We start from the raw sequence: 24,169 nt of genomic DNA on the forward strand, positions 1-24,169 counted from the left end.
AAGGGATCTAACAAGCGTTTGTTATACAAGCTAGCAGTTGCATATATGACATCCGTGTAAGAGTACTATAACGTTCGAGACAGGCTGTGCACATTTACCTTATACAGCCATCTGAACTTATATATCAATCTTAACATCCTTGCTCTCAGCTTTTTGATCGAGGTTTCCTAACAATTGATGCCTTAGATGCTTCACAGAAGATGCTTGATATTGCCATAAGGAAAAGAGTTTACCGTAACACACTCTTGGCTACTATAGGAACAGAAAAAATCAAAGGACTTACTGAAGGTAAGCTAAAGTCAATATGAAACCAAACTTGGTAACATTGACTGTACATAAATCCATGCTATATATATAATCAATATATCTGAAGACCGCCCTCCCCGAATTTTATATCCTATACTATCACTGATAATACTAATCATCAATGAGCAACTATTCGTGTTCGGAAGATAATGATAACCAATTGAGAAGTTTGTCCTCCAACGCTGGACGAATCCTACATGAAAATGCAAGACTTTGAAGATTTTATCTTTTCAAATTTTTATCTTGTTAATTCCGTTTAATCGAATATTCATTTTGACGCATTAAAGTGATATTCTGATGACAGGTTACTTACAGTGATACTTATATTAATTGAAAATGAAAACATTCACATCTTAACGTCTTGTTCCTAGCTAAAGGTTAATTAAATGTAACCTACTTTAACTTACTAAAACGTCTAAACCTTGAACCATCTAACATTCTTCATGTAAGGCTCTGATGGTCTTTTTCCAGATAATAATACAAGTCAGTTAACATTTAAGAATTGTTATTGTCTTTTAAAAAGAGCACAAGTTTGTTCTTTGTTACGTACACCCCTGTTGCGTCCCTTTCTAGAAATTCCACGTCTTTATCACTCCAGCAAGAGGGTCCCAGTAAATAATGTTCGATGTCATCATATCAAATGTATTGATTATTGCTTGTACTTTAGATATATTTTTTAATATATATATATGTGTATGCTCTGTATTAGAAATTTTGCAACATTTTGAAGAATTTTTTTTTTTTCCTTAGTAGCAAATGAATGACATATCATTATATATCATGAAATATGAAAAATAAAAATATCGGCGCCTCATAAATGCTATGTGGATATGGTTTCTTGACCTAAAACTGCAGGAAATTGTTAACAATTTAAGACTAAATGGCAAGTAACAGTAACAGAAGGGACAAAAACACGCACAGAATACAGACAGGTTAATGAGCATGGTGAACACAAAACGATAGATGTAAAGGGATGAGTAGACAAGGGATGGAGAGTAGAAAGAAAGAAACCAATAGGGGAAGAGGAGAGGTAGGATAGCAACAGTGGAGGGACAAAGACTTAATTTCAGGCACAGCACAGAACATATCTTTCAATGGAAAAAAAAGATCACAAACATGGCTCCCAATGTGCTGATGTTTATCAATGTGTTCTGTGTGAAACTGATAATCAATGTTATATTTCAAAGCAACGTTGGATTGATGAAATAAACGGGAGACACCTATATCCATTGCATGGACAAAGATGTAGGTTATGTGGTTTGCACTGTACAGAAAACAATAACTGGATGTCATTTCAGGTGATAATGTCTTCATTTTTCAGGTTCCTATGACGCTGTAGTAGCTGGCGGCGTTTTTTCTGTCGGTACGGTGCAATATAACTCCATACCAATGCTCATGAATTATGTTAAGAAGGGTAAGTGTTTAGTGGTTAACTTAACGAAAGCATAAACAAGAGGGCAATCCGCACAAATTGGGCCAATTTGACTTCTGGAGTACATTGACCTTTGACCTCGATCTTGAACAACCTTTTAAATTTACTATTTTAAATTTGTCTTATTGTTCTTTGGATATATTGTGTTTAAATGACTTTTTCCAACAGAGTGACAAGCAGGTTATGGCTAACAAACAGTTTGGGGTCTTTGATCTCTTAACGTTGACCTATGACGTCACCAATCGCGTAAGAAACGTGCTTTTTATGGTCAGGCACCTACCCACCAAGTTAGAACTTGAATTCGTCATACCATTGTCTACATATCGTGAGGTTTATTGCATATTTTCTAGATGTTGACAAACAGAAAATGGTTTTAAGCCAAGTTTTAGATGTTGGAAAAAAAATGGAATGCAACTTTGCCAGCAATATCTTGTATTACGTGATTTGGAAATCAATTTTAATGAAAGGACATATATCGTAGAAGTATATAGCCAATACCTTCATGATGAAGATGGTTACTAGCTCACAACCCACTGGGTCTGATGCACCTTCTTTCTCTTGGTCGCGAAATATTCTAGTTTTGTCCGGGGAGCCAAATGTTGCCCGTTTAAAGCTTGTTTCAGGACCGGATTTGTCAGTGAGCCGGTAGTAAGTTTTGCCCACCCCCCCCACCCTCCCCTTATCAACGACAGTACATGATCTACGTGTCAACTGTTCCTCTTTATCTTGCTTACAATCGTTTCGAACTTACAACGTATAACGACTGTAATCCATGCAGTATTCACAAACTTAAAATTTCTTCACAATATAGTTGGACTTACACTGTTAAAAACAAATATGTAGATATACAGCAGTGTCTCTGTCAATTAGTTTAGAGAGAATTGTTGTACAACTATAATTATGCTTTACCTACACAAGGTGTCTGTTCACCTACAATCTATCGCGTAAAAAAAGAAGTAACGGTTAGTAATTATACATATTAACAAAGAGTATCTCAACAATGGCATCTTGCTTCTGTGGATTCCGTTGTAGAATAACATTTGAACAAATGACATTCAGACACATAACAAAACATTGCTTTCGTTTCACCTTACAACATGTTATTTGCTTAAATGCACTGTTATACAGTTGGAACGAAAATGTGTGAGAAAAAATCAAATCAGAGAAACTAAGGATGAATTGAGGTGACTAAAGTAATACAGCAAAAGGGATTACAGTAATAAAAGAATGTATGGTTTCACTATTGACTCCTGTATAATTAAATAGACAGTAAAGTGTTACGTCTTAGATCAGTTTCATCATTTTCCGCCACGATAGTTCTGTTAGTTGTAACAAATTTGAGAGTATTTTTCATAACTTGTTGAAGGTAGTTACAGAATACTATAATTTTACAACATTATTGAAGCACATGGGCGGCGATCCGTACTTCCGAGTGGGGGGGATATGACCTTGTTGACTATCTAAGCGTAGCGCCACCATCGGTTGGCGCGAAGCGCACAAGAAAATTTTGGGATTTACAAACCCTCTAGATGGCCGGAAACGGCACTTCCCGAGGTTTCCAAGCGGCATATACCCAACTTAAAAATAGGGATATCATGTCCGAAATATCTCATAATCAGGATCCAAAATACTTTTTTTTTTTTAATTTCGGGTGTTATTTTGGGAAAATTGCCCCTGTCAATCTTGTTTCAGGCGCTACGTTAGAATGTTCGAGAGCTCTTTTATATTATTCGATGAAGAAAATGGCCTCATGCAGGCTATTATAGGCCTATACACATGCAATACACAATTACACATAGTTACATTCCTAGGTACCGATTGCTAGGGCATCCAGGTGAAACGTGTATTAAGCATTACCCTGGTAACATGCTGTTCGAGGGAACATGTACGTGTGTAGGCCTACTATAGGGCATATATCAGGGTTGTACAACCAACGGCCCGCGGGCCACAGTCCGGCCCGCCGCAGGGTTGCGTCCGGCCCGCCAGAGATGCTTGTACGGTGCGAAATTTTAGTGAGCAGATTTATTGATAACAATTTGAAGCTATATAATCAATCATTCGAACCTTCTGGGTCCAAAAAACTGCATACAGGTCAGTTTGTGTGACACTCTCAGCGGAGGGGGGGGGGGCGGCTGGACTTTATTCATCTGTTTTATCAGGAAGGAAAATAAATCAGTGCGAAAAATCGAGCGTAGGGTTCATGCGGCCCCTCCTTCATCATAATCATTCCATGTGGCCCTCCTCTGCAAAAGGTTGGACAACCCTGGCCTATATGAATACTATGATGGTGCATATATGTACTATATCAATACCGTGGGTGCAATAATACCTTTTGTTGTTATAGGGCCAATGAAGCCTACAGTCAACTATTCTTGCTTTATAAAGACGCTTTATTTGAAAAGATCGCACTGCGTTTATGGTAGGCGAGAAATGAGCTAAAAAAGAGCCGTACATTCACGATGATGCATAAATGTAGGCATGAAAATATTCTTATCCCTGGCATTTGGTGGGGGGGATATGGTGTATTACATCCCCTCCACCCATTTTCATGGGGGGATATATCCCCCCTTCCCCCCCAGGATCGCCGCCCATGTTGAAGCAATGGGGATTAGCAATCGGGGGGTTCCGGGTTCGATACCCGGCCGGGTCATAGTAAGGTGGCTTCTTTATTCAAGAGCAATCTACGGTTTTACCATCTGAAATGACTTTCTAAATTGATAAGATTCCAAAGTTCCTACATATGTGACGTAGAAAGAACTGCTAATTAGTATTATCATGATTGATCTATTAGCAGGTTAGATTTTCCAAACTAGGCTAGAACTAAAAAGCTGCGGTGCTATGAAAGTGTGCCAGAGCGTGCCGAAATTCTGCTAAATGTCTCGTGGTAAAAATATAGTTTACGGACTATCAACCTAAATACAGTCAAGTAATTACACAAAACATGAACATGCTTTCTTTTGCAATAAGTTTAAACATGCTAGATGTAAAGCAGCAAACGTACTTGGATACAAAACTGCCGAGGCTTTCAGATTAAGAGAACCATGTGTTTGGATTGTATACGAAGACAGATTAAAACCTCCAACTTGTTGCCTGTATCTAAAGAATAAACGAACTCTGAGATTTAAATACAAGTGTTTTTTTCTGAGTCATATATGTTAGCTTGTTTCGTCGTTGAGATATAAAATACTGCAATTTATTCACTGTTCTAGGTTGATGCCGCTGATCAATAATCTTTCAGGTCGTATATGAACCAAAACATGTGTCTTTCCTCCACAGTTTACATAATTATCAATCTTGAGAAATATTCAACGTGATTAGGAGGTTTTAGGCAAAGGAGGTGACTTCAACTAAATAAAGAATGGTATCAAGTATGGAAAAAAAATATTTAAAGAAAGAAAGAAAATAAACGGAAGAATTTGATGCATTGCACATGTTGACATCACAAGTTATTGCACAATCTACCGATCGAAATACTTTTAACAATAACATTGACTGGAGCAACATATCAACTTTGAAGTGGAACAGTGCATCAATGTTTAATTTTTCTGAATAGTTTGAAAGAAAATATGTGATTGTATGGACCCGCTTATACTTTATTTGTTGTGTACAATAATGTACAGTGAGTACATTATTGTTCCATTCTTTCTTTAGGTGGATACATCATTTTTAATGTTGCTGAGGAATCCATGAGTGAAATCCAAGCTCTAAGCGCCCGTCAATTTCAGATCCTGTCGTCACAATGGGAGGAAGCTAAGTTGTGCAGATGTGTAGAAGAGAGAGAATCATACCACATCAATGATGAGCCAGCCAAGATAATCGTTTTGCAGAAGATGTAAATTTAACATGATAATAAGTTTAGTTTAGGTTAATGTAATGCATGCTTCAGCTTTTGGTTCAGTTATTCTAATGTTACAGAGCCAAAAAATGGAGATAGACTTTTTGCGTTTGTATAAAAGTGTTGCATTTTCTCCTTTTTGGTTTGTCAGTGACATTAAGGTGCATACATTATAAATATGCTAGAAATAAAACAGTTACATAATTCTAATTGAAATATAAGCATGACATTAAATTAAAAAAAATAAATAAAACGACAGTCGAAAAGGACGTGACTACCATCGGACATGTGGAAAGGACAATACTACCATCGGACATGTGGAAAGGAAATTACTACCATCGGACATTTGAAAAAGACATTACTACCATCGGACATGTGGAAAGAACATTGCTACCATCGGACATGTGGACAGGACAATACTTCCATCGGACATGTGGAAAGGACGTTGGGTAATTCCGTGTCAAATCACGGATGGCTGTTGCTGCACCCTCTCCAAAAACTCCAAAAAAAATTGTATGATTGGACCACCATGAAATAAACATATTCTGAAAATTTCAGTTGCATTGCTTTACAATTGGCCGATTTATCACACTTTATAATTCCGCAATTTGTCGCCACCATGGCATTTTGGCATTTTCTTGACTTTTGAGGTCTAATTTCTCAGCAATTGAACATTCTATTACCTTTCTATTACAAATGCCTATAGAGTCTATCCTATAAAACAAAAATATAAAAAATTAGGCTACAAAAATATTGTCTTGTGGAGTTAGGTCAACTTAAAAGTGTCAAAATATTCGATTTTTGTACTTTTCACTAAACAATGTGCTATTTTTTTGTGATGAATTGATCCTAAAGCATTGCTTCAGGGTACTTGACTCTTTCAGAGGTTATTATGTCTAGTACAAACATTACAAAATAATGATTACAATCCTTTCCTATAATATGTTTGCAAGTTGTGCAACTCTAAAGTTGCTATTTCATGCCGATTCAGCATGAGGTAGGGGTTTTGATGCCAATTTTTTACCAAAGTAACCATGTTAGAGCTGTCAGGGTTTTATACTTTAATTATAAGTATAAAGTTTTTACATCCAAACATATTTCAGGGTTCTAGCTGTTCTCAATATTAATTTATGAAGCTGTTAAGTTGCTCCGATGTACAAAAGAAGTCGTCTTTGACGACCAATAACTCAAAACGCGTCATGTTGAAAAAATCTGATAATTTATTCTGGAAGAGATAAAGTACCACCCTGTTTGTAAAAAATATTTCAGGGGGGTGTTGTGCCTTATTTTGAAATAAAAAATCCTCAAAGTTTGGGATTTTTACAAAAAACACATTTTTGCCTGTTTTGATGTTTCATGTGTTTTGAGCCTGGGTATTGTACTTCAAGGTTATTCAATACAATACTGTGCAGTTTTTAATTTCATATAAACAAATACTATTTGCAATGTACTTGTCTGCTCCTGGTTGAATTCATTTAATTAGAAGACTTATAAAATGAATTTCAACCAGTACATACATATGTATGTACAGTGCGTACAGTACATACACTGTACTGGGTGTATATGTACAGAGTGCCATGAGAGCCAAGACTATGTTTAAACCTAACACACACTGTACATATACCCCCAGTACAGTGTATGTACTGTACACACTGTACATAGATGTATGTACTAGTTGAAATTCATTTTATAGTCTTCTAATTCAACCAATTGTATATGTATACAGTGTGTATATTAGTTATTGCGAAGTGTAACCTGCGAAACATTTAAGATTCAGTTATCATCAATTTAAATAATACAAATGTTTATGTCTAGTGGATGGTCATTGGGTAGACCCTAATGATACTGTGAAGTCAACTTCATTTTCATAAAGCTTAACATATCTTTAATTTGATGTACCATCGAAACATATACTCATTTCTTTGCGAACAACAGCATCATGATGACGGATGCGACTTTGTACAAATTTGGTAATGGAAAGCATTCTAATGTCACTGTTACTGAGAGAACGAGGGAGGGGGAACAAAATATATTTTGAGGAAATATGTGATAAAAAGAAAGTTTACTTGTTTAATATGTAGTTATTTGATTAGCAATTTCAATAATTGTTGCCGTTAGAAGCATGTTGACTTACATGAGTACAAACAAGTAATGTTTCTAACGGTTAGATTATATCACAGTAGAATGTGTTTGTCAAAACTTCTTAAAATGTCCGCAGACTGTGTAACAACAAATAATGTATTAAACCGTTTGACGTTTAAAATTCCAACCTTCGCATTCTTTAGGAATTTCTTGATCAGTCAGTTCAAGTCCAAAGCAAGTCGGATTGAAGATAAGTCAGAGTTCAGGCTTTAAACTATTCACGAATTCATCATTCCTCTAATTTGAAGTCCGCATCCTCTCTGACTCCTCGACTTAATAACAGTAAAGTCATGAGCTCATGGGCATGTACTCATACTATTTTGAAAACCATGAAAAAGTGTTTCTTATAATAAAATACAAGCTTTAATGTGACGAAATAAAAACAATTCTTCATTTTATATTAAACATTTAGACAGCGTACAGAAACAATGCAATCAAGCGGGTTTGTATTTCGTGGATGTCTAGTAAAACAATCGTTTTGTTGCAAAGGAAAAACAGATTACCAAGGAATGATACGGTAATAAATGGTTAAAACTGTTAAATTATATTTGTACCTGCGGTGCGATAGGTATTTTGAGCTCCTGGGTTCGATCCCCGGTGCCGGCAGATTGCTTTTGCCGCGCTCTCATACGGTCGCTTGCTTGCAACAGGGCCTTAAGCTAGCAAAGACAAAGGAATTCAAAGAAAATCAAGTGATACTTAAAGGTAATTTCTTAAACAGCACAAATAGGCTTTATACTTTAATACAATAGTGGAATGAAATGTTGTCAAAGACTTAGCCTACAAGTGAAAGGTATTCATTTTAGATCATGTAAGTTTGAATAGTCAACGTGTTTCTTAGTTTGGCACGTTTAGTATCACTATATTGATTTGATATAGCATATGAGCTGTGTACTGCTCATCTAGTTCTCTGTGTACTGACTCTATTTTTCAGAATAGATCATAGTAAAGCGTGGCAAAATATATTGCAGGTAATTAACCCACCTGTTTAATTCAATTCTTCAGGTATGCATCCAGAGCCCAGTATGATGAGGTGGCAAGGACCCTTGTTCAATGCTTTATGTTGGATAGTTACTTAGCGCCACCAAATAATCTGTTTACGATATAGTTTTATATATGTTAATTTATGCATACCTTAATTTGAATGGTATGGTTTGTGTTATGTAACGGCTACCAACACTTTACATGTCTCGGTTTCAGTGACAGTCCTGCTGTGAAACTGAGACATGCATATGCCATATGTATCAAAAATGTCCAAAACAATATAAGCATGTCGAAAAATAATATGAGAATATTTGGACATGCTTATATTATTTTGGATATTTTGAACCATATGGCGCAAAATTTTTCACTACAAACTTTTTATTCAATTAACACATGCTTTTGAAATATGGGGGCCGAATTGTTCGTCTGAAGGTCCACATGGTGGGACTGAGGTTGAAGGCTCCCTGGTTAGAATTGGAAAGGCCCTGAACTTATATGGGATTACTGTGTTGGTTTAATAAAATATATAGAATAGTTTGCATTTTTAAGAACGTTATTACATAGATAAACATATCTTCTGCCCCTATAATACCTATATGTAGTCTGCGTTGTAACGGGTATATGTAAAGAGCCATGTAGAACGGTAGTAACGTAAGAAGAAAAATATTGGCAACAAAATCAGTACTTTATATGCTATCATGACTTTCAAGCAAGCAATTGATGGTATTTATTTGTGAGATCAAGATCATGATATTTAAGTCAAATGAAAATTGGATGAACATCATGTTTGGTAAATGACTAACATTTGGATCCGATGCCGAACCTCTGCAGTCCAATTTGCGTGTGTATGTATGGATTTGTACCACGAACCTGTGGACATGATATCTCCTGGACTACTTGCAAGGATTGATATCATACTAGATACATGGGTAGTAGACAATACCTGTTGTTTTGGGTGAATACAACATGAGTGTCATGAGTTGCCTTGTATTTGTTGGAAATATATGACAGTATGCCGGTGTATATATGCAATAGGGAATGATATTATCACATTAATTATTCATGAGTGGTAGCATTATTATAAAATGGTGTGTTGGATTTATATAATAATTGGAAGATCATGGGTACTGCATGATCTATATTGATTCTAGCGCAGGTTCTATATATAGGCGTAATGACCATGGCTTGCAGCCATTTCAATTTACAGTATTGTGATATAGTTTGTCTCTAAAGGTATGACATAACTTAAGCCAGACTCTCTATAATATCCAGTCACTTGTAGGTTTAATATTTTGAGCATAACAAGTCAGTATAACCTCCAGTATATGGGAAGTTTGATATTCCTATATATCAGTTTGATGTTGCAAGAGATGAAAAAGACAAAGAAAAATGAAAAGTAACTTCAAGAACTGATGACGTGAACTAATCACCATCGAAGAAAAACCATCATTGAAGTGGAAATTATTGTAACAGAAATAAAGAACTCCTACTCAGCTTTACTGGAAACAAACAAGTAAGGAAATTTGCTGAACCTTCTCTTATAAACCTTAAATATCGGGAGGTCATAAGTCATCTGAGGAATTTTGAGTTATTTTTTGAAAACGGTAAGAATGCTTCCTTTTTTTATATACTGCTTGGAAGTTGATTAAGATCTGGGACAATGGTTCTTGTGTATTGGACAATAAGTGGTGTTTGCAAATTGGAGACCAAAGGTCATATGAAGGTCAATTGGAGCTTAGGTTCATAAGAGGGATCAAGTGGGTGATGCTCCAGAATAACTACAATGACAGTTTGTTTAGGGGGATTTGGGATTTGAATTTCCAATCAATAGGATCATCATGCTTTGTTTCGCCAGTGACTATACCGGTAGGTACCATAGACTACGTCAGGGTTGTCCAACCTACGGCCCGCGGGCCACATCCGGCCCGCCGCAGGGTTGCGTCCGGCCCGCCAGAGGTGCTCTACGGTGCGAAATTTTAGTGAGCAGATTTATTGATAACAATTTGAAGCTATATAATCAATAATTCAAACCTTTTGGGTCCAAAAAAACTGCATACAGGTCAGTTTGTGTGACACTCTCAGCAGAGGGGGGGGGGGGGGGCGGCTGGACCTTATTCATCTGTTTTATTAGGAAGGAAAATAAATCAGTGCACTCTGCACGCAGTGCGCACATTGCACATGCGGCCCCCTCCTTCATCATAACCATTCCATGTGGCCCTCCTCTGCAAAAGGTTGGACAACCCTGGACTACGTAATGCATATTAACACACAAACCTAACGTCTAACCTTGAACTGTGCATTGATGAGTGCGAGCAAAGTAGACGTGAACAAGGGAAACAATGGAATAAGATTTGTAGTTATAGGCAGTGGCGGAGCGTCCATACAGTCAGGGGGCGGATGCCCCCCCCCCCCCCGACGGACTCAAATGGACTGCTGGCGCCCTTTTCAGCTCTTTACCACTTTTTACTTATTCGCGATTATTGACTTTTTTAATGCGCTCTCATCTACCTATCGTCACATTTTGATGATGTAATTTGGCGATGACACATATTTATTCTTCGTTTATCTGCAAATTAGCAAGGCCCGGAAAGATCATTTCCGGCGATCTAGGGAGTATCTTTATTCACAAAATTTCTGTACGCTACGCGCCAACCAGTGGTGGCGCTCCGCTTCGATAGTGTCGAAAGCGCCCCTGCAGACCACTCTCGCCCCTCCTGACCAATACTCCTAGCTCCGCCCACTAGTTATAGGAAACATTTCCTGTCATAGAAATAGTAACAATAAAATGAAACTCTACGTGCACTGTATTCGTTGTTCGATTGAAGGTGGTCATTTAAGCATTAGGTTATGACTAAAGCCCTCGATTCCTGCGAATAAATTTGCAGTAGTGTGTTCGTTGAGTTAGCTGCCCTAATGCAAAGCTGACATATTGTGCGATGTAGACCTATCGAGTTTTAAAAGTGCAAGTCATCTTCGTCAAGTGTTGAATTGGTGGGTTTCATAAAAGTAAACTAACAATTTGTCTCAGTCGTGATAATAAAACTTTAAGAATAAAATCTTCACACTTGCTGTATTGAAAATGAATTTTAAAGTAATTACAGCTTTGCAGGGAAAACATTTTCTTACAATTCTGTTGAATAATTATTATGCTGTGATGTTGAAATACCGTTAGTTCATTGCTTAAAATTTAGGAGGTGCGACACTATTCAGGGTTGGGACTCTTAGAATTGCGATTACTAGACCACAATTGGGTGGGTTTAGTGATCAATAAATAGATTTAGTTGTTTAGTTTGTTACTTCGAAAGATCACATTATTAATGTCAATAGTCCTACATGAACGCAATCATTAGTAATAGGATTCTTAAAGAATATTTATTGCATGTCGTCTTTGTATATATATATATATGTATATATATATATATGTGTGTGTATGTATGTGTGTGTGTGATATATATATATATATATATATATATATATATATATATATATATATATGAGTCTATGTGACGATGCATCTTATATACACTATAACTCGACAAGGAAATGATGGATCAGTGTTATGCTTCGTGGGCAGATGGCCCAAGGTGCTCATCCATGAATATTAATGATGTTATTGTGTAAAAAGTCAAAATCTTCAAATTGCAATAATTCTGCAACTGGAAGTTGCATTTCTTTAAAACTAGGCCAATATCTTTGGTTGCTGGTTTCCACAAAGAGCTTGTGATATCATCATTGCCTGATGTGTCCTCTTTAACATCAGTATGGACTTGAAGGAGCCACACTTAGACCCCCAGCTTGACCAACAGGTTCAACCAGACCCAGATGAAGCTGGGACAGCACCTGATAATGTCCATGGGGCAGCTGTCCGGGCAGATATAATTACTTATTTGTTCACCAAAATGATCGTCTCATACCTTCTTCTAACCCTTCCCCTACGTACCCTTGTTAACTTTGAAAGAAGCAAATTAGTTTGGGCTGTACTCAGTGTCAACAAAGAATATGAATGTCATGTCAAACATACATTTTGCATTTTGTAAGTACCCATGCATTCTACACAAAAAAAAACAGTTTTCACATTTTGACATATATAATAGCTTAACATCGCATTTGAATTCAATTTAAGTTATGTTAACCATCAACTTTGTTCCAGTTGTACATCCGATAGAAATTTGATATCTTGAACAGATAGTTTATAAGCTAAAAATAAGTATATAAATTTGACCTCAATGCTGTTAGATAATTGATAGTTCAAAAATGACAATCAACTCAAAGATTGTCGGAAAGGAAGTAACCAATCCTTGATCATTAATATTGTCTACAATTACTTCCTCTCAGATGTTTTTCCAATTCAATTAGTAGTTCTTTAGCTTCCTTCACTTGTATAGGCAATAAAGCTACTTTAGTAAAGAACCAATATATTCCACGTTGAAGAGTACACTAGAGTGCAGGTTGCATAATGATAGCAGTTAGGCAGTATAACTGGCTTCTTTGGCCTGGAATGAATCTCTTCAGAAATCTTCTCCAGTTTAGATTACTTGATGACATTGTTTATGACAAGAGGATCATTAATTAATGTGACCTAATGTTCTAAAGCCTATGAGGCAGCTGGGATGAATGAAAGGTCTTGGCAACCAGGAGTTTACTAAAGATTTCTACACACTTGTTTAACAGCAATACATAGCAATATTATACTATTAAACCTTATCAGACACAGAAAAAACTGTGGTAGGGGGGTATGTATTTTGAAGTTACTTTTCGTGACCAAGGGCTGCTGAGATGATTTGAAGTACAGAAAGAATGCCTTTTTTGCAACATCAAATTCTCTCTGCAGAGCTCAAGCTTTTCCCTTTCAATCTTGATTATCTCTTCTTGTAATGAGATATCCCTCAATTCGTTGTCAGATTGTGGGGACGTCTCGGGGGGGGGGGGACATCTACAGGAGAAAGGTGTGACTGCCTGATTGGTGTCAATTCTGTTGGTGGTGAATCCTGTGATGACTCGCTCAAAGCAGTCAAAGGGTCGGTCACTGATGTCCCCAGAGCATTGACACCATCTCTGGCATGGGGGCCATTGCTGTAATCAGCTGCTGGCCCTTCACCTACAATTAAATGATATGAACAATTGTTATCGATGCGTTTACCATATATCAAGAAAACCAGACAAAGTATGATGGATGTGAGTTATGCCATAAATGCATTAACCTGTTGCATGTTTAGCCCTTTGATATTTGTTGGCCAACATCTTCAGATCTGACCACTTCTGTTTAATTTCTGAAGCATTTTTCTCTGAGACGCCTCCTGCAACCCTGATGGAATGTGCGGCGTTATTTTCTATCTTCTACCTGTTTGTTTCTTTCTTCTGAATAAATTTCCACATCTTATTTCCATGTTGTGCGATATCAAGATTTCACTTCTCTTTATCCGTTTACATGATGACACAGCATGAGGTGTTATTACTGGCAATCTTTTCAGCTTCAAATAGTGTCAAATCGTACACGCACTCACTCATGGTATTATTTATATATATATTCCAAACAGATACGCAGTATAGAACATATTCTCAAGTCCCAAAATTTTGCTGAGTGCTTTTTTTTTTTGGCTGCACAATGAAAGCTTGCATGTATCTTAAAAAGCAAAATCATTGTATGTTAATTATTCAAACTAAAACACACCTTTGATTCATGCTCTGTCAACACTACATGCAAAATGTACATATTGTATTCAATTTGAAGAAGAAAAAAAGCTTCCGAATGCTAAGTTTGGTGTGCTTAGGCTTTAAAAAGTCTTACTTTCTGTGAGCAATGTCCAGCTCAACCAAACAATTTATCACGATTTTCAAATTGGCAAACTGGCAAAGCACAAACATTTTTTTGTTGAGAAAATTCTTCTTTCTGTTTTTTTTTTCTGTTGAGTTAGACTAGGAAAAAAATTGTTCTGTGAAAAATTCTCAAGTTATCTTTAACGACTCAAGAACACTGTGCTCTAAATTCAATGAGACAGCCTTGCCAATACCAGGCTAGACCCCGTGACCTCTATTTGGAGTCCCAACAGTCAATGGATATAGGCTAGCAGTGCACGCAGCTGCTCAGCCCATTAAACAGCTTTAATTGTAATAACTTAATAATGGCAGATAAAATGCCGTCAACGGCAGATCTTTCCATGTTATTGAGTCGAAACAAACAACAAACCAATGCAATAAGAACTTGCAACTGTCATTCCTGAAAAGATTGTGGTTAAATATTTATTCTGACCCATTTTATCTGATATTTACTCACCATTTTGATGACATATAATGCGCCAACAGGTTGTTCTCTGTGTCAAAACTTCGGAGACATAAGTGACTTGAGGTCACGAAAGGTCAAAGTAGCCTCGTCCACTAACCATTACTTAATTAAAATCAAGCGTAACGTAAACTTGATTTTGTGGAACACGATTTTACGATCGAACTTACGCTACGATCTATCGGATGAGAATCGAACTTAAGTTTGAACTTAATATCAAGCGTTAATAAGTTAGTCTTTGTGGAACGTGGCCCTGGTGTGACCACAGCTGCGCGCGCTATGATACTGCCACAGCTGCGCGTGCTATTTTCCTGCCACACCTGCGCGTGTTATTCTCCTGCCACAGCTGCGCGTGCTATTCTCCTGCCACAGCTGCGCGTCCTATTGTCCTGCCACACCTGCGCGTGCTATTGTTCCCACAGCTGCGCGTGTAATTCCCCTGTCACAGCTGCGCTTGCTATTCTCCTGCATAGACAATGTTTTTCAAACACTCACAGCCTAAAGATTTATCTATGTCACTTAATTGTGTTAGTAGCACGATGTGTCTGATATGATAATGTATTTGTCCACAAAGTAAATGATTATATGCAAAAATAACTTGGGGTTCTTTTTAAGGACTGGGAGGGGGGAGGTATGGGTCACTTTTAATCACGAGATCTTGGCAAGCCTCGTGATATAAATAGACCGGGATGGATACCGACAAAAAAATAGTCCTATATAAATAGAAATAATTTAAAAAAAAATAAGCTGTTCGATATGATGAATTGAGTTGTGCTATATTTCTGTCATTGCATATGCATGTCGAAACGCCATTTACACTACTATTAATAACATATACCGACTCAAACAAAATAACTCACATATGAGTTGTATATCCAAAGACAGTGTTTGATAATGAGGGAGACTTCATGCTGTTTTGATGTAATATATGGAATAACTTAACACCCCCCCCCCCACTCCCTCCCCTCAAGAAAAAAATGGGTGTATTCATTTCAAACACTGCATACTATACATTTGTTTTCATATTGTGACATGTGCCGCTGGGTGACAACGGTGTAATATATCATAGAAAGTCATCACCACTCATTACCAATAAATTGAGGTAATTTTACTTCAATAATTCTTTCACTTCTTTCAGTACAGCCATGCCCTGACTTATACTTTTTACTTAAAAATCTTACTTATACATCTGTGTATCTTACAAAATGCATTTCACGTCACACGCACAGTTAGTTTATGCAGGGAGCTGCTACTCTAACTAGCAGCTCCCTGGTTTATGTATCAATATCCATGTAACCTAGGTTGGATACCAATGCTTGTATGTTGATGTCATAGTATGTTATAGCTATAAGCAATAATGGGTTGAAATTAACTAGTAGTGGTATAATCTAATAGAAGTAAAATAGCAATTTTGTTTGTACTCTGTCCACAATCTCTTTTGCAACTGAGAAAGGCTGATGGATGTTTAAGGCTACATGCTTACAGAGTAGCTGCTTCGCAATTTTATGTTTAGATTTTTCAACAACAATTTCCTACTTCACAGACATCGACAGCCTTAACAAGACTTGCGTTGCATATCCTTGTTTTATATGATATATTACTCAAGGAGGGAAGGTTCGACGAATCTCATATTTAGTATGTGGTTGTGACATGTTCAGTAAAAGATTTTAATAAGGTCAAAGGTCATTTGGAGTCACCAGACGCCAAATTGTGGAAACCTTGTTTTAGTTACCGTATCTCCCACCTCCAGTCTATCAGATAACATGTACGCCTGATACTAATAGGAGGCTGTACGGTAAACAACTTTTAATATGTTATAGGCTATGCATATACGCTGTAAATTTTGGAACTCAAGTAAAACGAGTGTCTAGACAAAGGACCAGCATAAAAATACTGCACTTTTAATCTGATTCCATTGAACCCCTTTCAACATGTGTAAAGATACGCTGTGAATGTCGGAAATCAAGTAACGTAACACGAGTGTCGAGACAAAATGCCAGCATAAAACATGCCCTTGAAACTTATTAACTTGAACCATGAAATGATGTCTGGATATGTTGTGAATGTCGGCAATCAAGTCTTGTGGTAGCTTTCCGCAAACTTCATAGATTGCCTCAAATCATAACTTTCTGTGATAAAACAGTTATTCAAATATGACGTTAACAATATCGTTAACAACGTCCTCGGGGTTGTAGCAACTATCATGTAAATATCGTTAACAACGTGATTTTGTTCAACTAAACAGGTTGTTAAAGGCATTGAAGACTCGCCCCAAACCGCGTGCCGGGCTCTGAAAAAGTTAACTTTCCGTTGATTGCAAATGACGTTTTCTTCTTGTCGCTACAAAATGCAGACAGTAATGAAACCTGATACCTTGTTATCTTTTATCTAGACCTGAGATGTCCATTGCTGCTATGTACACTGTATTGTGGGTAATGACCGTAGCTGTGTGTATTGACTGTACACTAGTGTATAATTACCGACGGTAGCAAGCTGTGTGTGTATTTTCTGGGATCGATGGTGGTGTCTAACACGTCTGTTACACCTCATTCGAAAATAGGTCAGATTACTGGCATGAGACGTTTCTTTGTGCGCGAGTCTTCACATCCTTTAACGATATTTACATGGCTGTTGCTACAAATCAGGACGTAAGTTTAGACAACGGAAGTAAAGAAATCAACGTGAGTTTGAGCAACATCGTGGTAAAACAACGTGGTAAAACAGCAGCAACAACTTTAGTTTTGACCCAAAAAAACTTATTTCAGGCAACGACATAAGTTTGCCCTTTTTGCGTTCCATATTTTCGCGTTCCATAATTTTACGACCAAGGAATGTCAATGGTTCTTCGGGGAACCATATACAGAAAGAGAGAGAGAGGAAATTGTTCAAACCAGCAGGTTTTTCCCAGTTCATCAAGTTGTTGTATGTTACCTGAAGTGTGTTATAGTTAAAGACCGCAGAGAGCTATCATTTCAGCCTACCACATATAGGTGCGGAATGTCAGCGTGACTTCGCAATGGTAGGACTCCATAAATATAGTGATGTCTGTGATAACACACAAACAGCGAAACGGGTTATTTGAAGAAAAAAATGGATTTGCTGAAAGTTACGATTTCTTTCAAGTGAGAAGGCAACTGGTATATAATATTGTAGTTCGGAGCTCAGTGTAGAGTAAACTATCAATAATTATGTGCAGTTGGTTGAATATTTTTTCTTAATAACATTCAGGGAAAGCTATATTAAGTGAGCTTTCTGACTGTTCTTTAAATGATTATTCCAGCCACCCCACCCCACCCCAGCTCCGAGAACAAAACAACATGTCCATGACTTCTCAACTGCATTGAAAATGTTCGAAAATGTATCTCATATTTTTATAACCTCTCACAATACCGATTGACATATTTTAGTTTATTAAACTACATGATCATGTGACCCGCATGTGACCCGCATGGGTGGGGGTCAACAAAGTTGAAAACAAGATTACAATCATAATCTCTTTATTACACATGATCGTATATCATAAGCTAGGCGTGTATAAAACCTGCATCCTTTTATGAATACCACCTCCTCTTCCCCAATGTTTCATTGCATTTGGCATGAAGACATTGACGTGGAAGGATCACATTTCGCTAGCACTCAGGCCATACATGTAATCAAACGATTTAAGACCTGTTTGACTCCTTAGCAAATATAAGTAGACTGTAAAATGTTGCCAATCATTTTCATTGACTAGATTGCCATATGTGTAACTAGCTCCGTACACTTTCGAAATATAATCTTAGTCACGTGTCCTAGGTTCCCATGATGTTGATCGATATGATATGGGGCCACTTTTTTTCATAAATTGGTTTCGTATAAGTGGCGAAGGTGTCTACTTACTTGATGCCATTCGCGTATAGGCCATGGTACATAGGGCATTTATGTGCTCTGTTTTCAATTTCCGTGCAACTGATCGAGGGAGGGGCTAAATTGATCACAGAATGATGAATTAGGAGTTGCTAATCACAAATTGCTTTATCCCCACGTATGTTTGTGGTTAAGCGAGAAGAAAATTCATGGAAAAGGGAGTTACATTACCATGCTTAAAACCCATATACCAGTTCCACTACTACTGTTTTACTAAAGTGAGAAAGTACACTAACACTGCAAGTTTCATGGGAGTTCACTCATTTTTTTTTTATTTCAGACCTTGCATGAAATCATAAATGAATTATGACTGCTAAAATATGTTAGCTAATTAACCAATTGGTTAATTAGATTAATTAGTTAAAAAACATTGTTAACTAGTTAATTATCTTAATGCATTAATTATTAAAAATCCTACTAATTTATTAGCCACTTAATTAATTAAGGCCATTTTAATCAGTTGAAAGGATTGATTATATATGGTAGGGAACAAAAAGGAAGGAAATTTCAAATAATCTTCAAAACTTCATCCACATCTTTGTTTGTATATAGAGAAGTTGGACTGAGTAGGTTGTATAACATGGACTTCCTTTAAATAAAGATTTTCTCAATCGCCTTGAAAGAATGCTATACCCTCCCAAACCAAATTTGACTACAACTCAAACTATGAGCACTTTATTCATTCAAAAGTGAAATACTTTACCAAGCCTGATGACTCAAAAGACAGATGCTTATCCACTCTATTCGAGGTGCAAGAAGATGAGAGATACTACCTCCCCTGGACGACACGATACCATTCCTAGTTAAGTCCAAGCATTGCTAAAATAAGACTCCCTTTCATCAATTTTCCTGAAAGAATGCTTACATCCTTCCAAATACAATATTCACTATTAAATACAAAACAAACAAAAAAAACTACCACACTTCCGGGTGGGGACTGATACAGCACTCCAAGTAAAATACTCAATTTTCCTGAAATATGGCCACATCATCCCAAATACAATTTTTTCTAGTAATTTACAACAACAAAAAACTTCCAATCTCTGATCATGAGCATTTCGTTCATTCGGAAAAATTAAATCCTTACCCATCCTGATGACTGCCAAGGCTGATTGTTTACCAGACAAAGTGAAATAATACTCAAAAGGAAATTTGCTTGTTCTCTAATTTATTTCGTTGCTCATCTCTCTCTTTTTCTCTCTCTCTTTTACTCAGTCTTTTACAAGTTGTGTTTCGTATTATACTTATTTCTCACTCAACCTTTCTCTCTGAAGAACAGTTTACAACTGACCACTGTCTCTAAAAACACACTATTCAGTAACTCAATACAATACATGCTAATTTTACATAAACAAAAACAGAATGGTTGGGCAAACAATAGATGGCATTTTGAAAGCATTTGCCTATTTTCATAACATAGCAGGTGCAAAATTGTTAGACTACTTTACTCTCTAGAACATTCTCCCCTTCCATGAGGTACTCTACCTCAAGTATAAAAAACAAAAAAAAATTAATACATTTTACTCATACATTAACCATCAAGAATCTTTCTTCATTACTGCAAATCTATGTACAGTAAAATATTTTTGGAGTATTTATATCACATAATATTGAACTTATATATAACACTTTCTGTCTACATTCGACACAAACACATGGAAACACTTTTTAAAATTAAACATGTATGCTTATATGGTATGTTCTTATACCAACATTCACTGATACAAATGCAATAGATCTTGGACTGTGTCAGGCTTGGGGCGATTACATCTGAATGTAATCGATTACGATTACGATTACTTGAGAATGTATGATTACGATTACAATTACGATTACAGCCTAAAGTTGAAGTAATCGATTACGATTACATTGTAATGTAATCGTGATTACAATCATGATTACATTGTGGTTACTTGCACAATCCTCTGCATATCTGTTTAATATAACTCTCTGCTGGGAAAAAGGAAGGGCATTTACAGTATGGTATATTGAATATGTACTTCCCAGTACTTCTTAGTATAAGTTTATTGTGCTAGAGAATTCTAGAAGCAGGAATACTTCTTTGGTCACACTAAAAGCCAATAGTAAGAATTAGTTTTAATCATTTCTATTAATTTTGCCCTTCTCATTCAAATTTCACTGTAATCATAAATGTAATACGATTACGATTACTTTGCCCTTGTAATCGATTACGATTACGATTACTTTGTAATTTTCACAAAAGTAGTCGATTACTATTACGATTACTTCAAAAAATGTAATCGATTGTAATCGATTACGATTACTGATTACGATTACCCCAAGCCTGGACTGTGTACAGTCTGAAGGGAATTTATAACCGCTTCTAAGTAAAATTTACTTTACCACAAAAACTTAACTTAATCTAGGATTTCCACACGACAAATCTTTGTAATGTTTCTCAAATAAACAACTCTAAACTAAATAGGCATGCTTATAGCTTTTACAGGAGCCACCTTCGCTTTTGAAGCTACTAGCTGCACTCTGATTCCATTTACCCCCATGGTTGTTAAATAAACCACAGCTGCATATGCATCACTCGAAGCATTACAAAACACATGCATTCTTTGGTCTGCGTTACCCTTTGGGCACAAGCATATTCCAATATCAATTTTGTCTAAATTAACTAAATTTTCCAACCACCTTCTGATTTCAGATTCTAGACCCCCTACATTAAGATCATCCCAATCAAGTCCTTTTTCCCCAATTATTTTGCATTCAAATATTAGCTACTACTATAATAGGCCCAATAATTCCAAGAGGGTCAAACACTGATGATAGCTTGCTTAAAACAATTTGTTTGGTTAAGGTTTCAACATTACTAACCATTACTGGCTTCTTAAGTTGAAATTTGTCTGACTCTGCATGCCAAGTCAATCCTAAGGTCTTTGTTGACGGCAACCTCTGTCTAGTTTTATCAACTGACTTAGCCCTATGTTCCTTTGGAATCCCTTCTAAAAGCGTCTTTGAGTTTGATATCCATTTCATGGGTTTCATGCCCGCTTGGCCCCGTAGAGCAACCAACTGGGTATACAATTCTTATATCCTTTCCACCATTAACAATCTCACACCTCATAAGTGTCACTACCAGTCTTTTCCCTGTGAACTTATAAGGTTTCATTTTGACGGAATGACAAATGAAGCATTCATTCGGAAACATGTGGCGTTCCCTCCACTCTCTTGGACCACTTGTATTGTCGGACCAGAGGGCGCGTTTCCTCGGCGGTTCGTTTTCATCTGCGTCATCATTCAGCTTGTTTACATCCGTTTCTATATGAGTAAAATTTAATAAAAAAATAGCTGTTAAATAATGTTTTGCAACAAGAAAGGTAAGTTTTAAAATTTTGAGCAAGGATTATTTGCCTCCAGTTTTTGTTACTTAAGATTCAAAGCATTTCGCCCCCAACTTTCACTCCCTAATCATTAGGATCATTCAATAATCAAAAAGGAAAATAATATTTAGAGTTTAACTTTTATGTTTAAAAATTTGAAGGAAGAATAAATTGCCAATGTTCAGCAACATGCTCTAGCAAAATCTTTGAATTTCTCAAAGGCATTTAAAGTTACCTCGCAATCTTAACACAAGTTGACAGAAAAGGTTACATTTCCAAATTCAAAATGCATAAACTCTTGTAAATACTGTTTTTATTTTGTTTACTGTATTTGCCGTAACAAAAAAATTAATCTATATATGTCTTCTTCCTATTGAGGGCCCATTCCCATAAGTCATAATGAACTAAGAAGTACATGCATACCATCAGTGTATCAGGACTACAGTACGTATATTGCTCATGTTTGAATGATGACAAGAAAATTACAACAAGAAAATTAAATTTTGCTGATAAAATAATGCTCTATGTAGGCTATATGCAGTAGGCTATATGTAGTGTTTTTGATCAAACCTGTAATTTGCTTTGTCAGCCTGGTGTAACCCACAAGTTGAGACATTTGAAAGAAATATGCTGGTCAATGGTGTTGTTTACATCACAGTCAAACTGTTTACTTATAGACCTTATACTGTGTGTGAGCATATCTTTTCTGTCCAGATTGAATTTGAAAAGCCAGATTTGAATTAGGGTAAAATTTACATAGGCCTAGTACTAGTAGATATTGTGCCTTGCACCAGCAAGATATTTCTATCGCTATATTACCTTTGCATAGTGGTTATATTGTGTACGTTAAAATTCGCCAAGTTTAGTCAAATTGGCTGAGCTCTACGCCGAACATACATTTCTTTTCCAAGTGGGCAATTTGGAAAAACAGTGGTAGGGCCTAGCCGCCTAGGTTTAAATAAAATTAAGGGTCTGGTTGGAGGAAAAAAATGGATTAATACAGAATCTTACACATTTTTGACAAAAATACTAGTACATACCTGCAGCGCGTTTTTCAGCGTGTTTTGCCTGCCTTTTGACTTTAGTTATGTCGCAAAACCGTTTGTAACATTCAATGTGGTATCATCATATATGTCTCGATGTAGTAAAACTTCCCCAACACATTCTGGAATTGTTAACGTTAGGCCGATCGCCGTCGCGGAATTTCTGGCTATTTCTGCCTCCTTGCAATCAAATTGTGTCCACTCCAAGGCAAATTTCTTAAATCTCTCTTATGAATTACTTGTCAGTTCAATAAATTTTGATTTAGAGCAATCTTTAACGTGTATAATACAGTTTTCTCGAAGCGACTTTCGTGTAACACCTTCACTACTGAACGCGGCCATTTTTGTTTTCGGAACAATTGTTCTGTCAATATTAACAATCGTTGTGATTGGTTGATTCGCCGAAATTTCGTGTATGCCGCAAGAATGTCTCTCGTACGACATTTCTGATTGGTAGAAAATAGCCTCGTAAAATAACGCAAAAGGACCCGATTTCTGTTAGATTTTTACCAATTTTTAAGCATATATACCAGCATCGCAAGTGGGGACAACTGAATATCCATTCAGAATAATATTTTCATATTTATCATTCACATATTATCCCCTCCCTCTTTGAGTTGCACGGAATGAAACGAAATCAAGGGATGTACCACGGCCTAGTATGACTGGCAGCGTATGTCCTCCTCCTTGTCGCATAAGTCAATATTATCGCTTACATGTCGCACATCTTTAGCATGCCGCACATCTTTAGCATGTCGCACATCTTTAGCATGTCGCACATCTTTAGCATGTCGCACATCTTTAGCATGTCGCACATCTTAGCATGTCGCACATCTTTAGCATGTCGCACATCTTTAGCATGTCGCACATCTTTAGCATGTCGCACATATT

At 36.7% G+C, this 24,169-nt stretch overlaps 1 protein-coding gene and 2 long non-coding RNA genes across 5 annotated transcripts in view; 1 reads left to right on the top strand and 2 right to left on the bottom strand.

Annotated features, from left to right (window-relative positions):
• Positions 1 to 8,373, top strand: part of LOC139977586 (uncharacterized) — a 44,405-nt gene extending 36,032 nt beyond the window's left edge. For all 3 annotated transcript variants that reach the window (XR_011796607.1, XM_071986986.1, XM_071986985.1), the window contains 3 exons: positions 150 to 288; positions 1,628 to 1,720; positions 5,390 to 8,373. Coding sequence is in view for 2 of the 3 variants with exons in the window: in XM_071986986.1 (XP_071843087.1) it covers positions 150 to 288; positions 1,628 to 1,720; positions 5,390 to 5,574 (417 nt within the window). In the remaining variant the exon portion in view is untranslated. The remainder of the gene's footprint in view (positions 1 to 149; positions 289 to 1,627; positions 1,721 to 5,389) is intronic.
• LOC139977588 (uncharacterized) overlaps positions 1 to 17,996 on the bottom strand; it is a 35,349-nt gene extending 17,353 nt beyond the window's left edge. Inside the window, exons 1-2 of the long non-coding RNA XR_011796609.1 lie at positions 15,378 to 17,996; positions 13,656 to 15,299 (exon numbers count right to left, since the gene is read on the bottom strand). This is a non-coding gene — a long non-coding RNA (uncharacterized lncRNA). The remainder of the gene's footprint in view (positions 1 to 13,655; positions 15,300 to 15,377) is intronic.
• A 2,040-nt stretch (positions 17,997 to 20,036) lies between these two features.
• On the bottom strand, positions 20,037 to 23,944 carry LOC139977587 (uncharacterized). Its single transcript, XR_011796608.1, has 2 exons — positions 23,276 to 23,944; positions 20,037 to 22,173 (listed from the first exon to the last, which is right to left on the bottom strand). It is a non-coding gene; the product is annotated as an uncharacterized lncRNA (long non-coding RNA).
• Between the last annotated feature and the right edge of the window lie 225 nt (positions 23,945 to 24,169).

This window comes from Apostichopus japonicus, chromosome 12 (assembly GCF_037975245.1).
Source record: "Apostichopus japonicus isolate 1M-3 chromosome 12, ASM3797524v1, whole genome shotgun sequence".
Lineage (NCBI taxonomy): Eukaryota > Metazoa > Echinodermata > Holothuroidea > Aspidochirotida > Stichopodidae > Apostichopus > Apostichopus japonicus.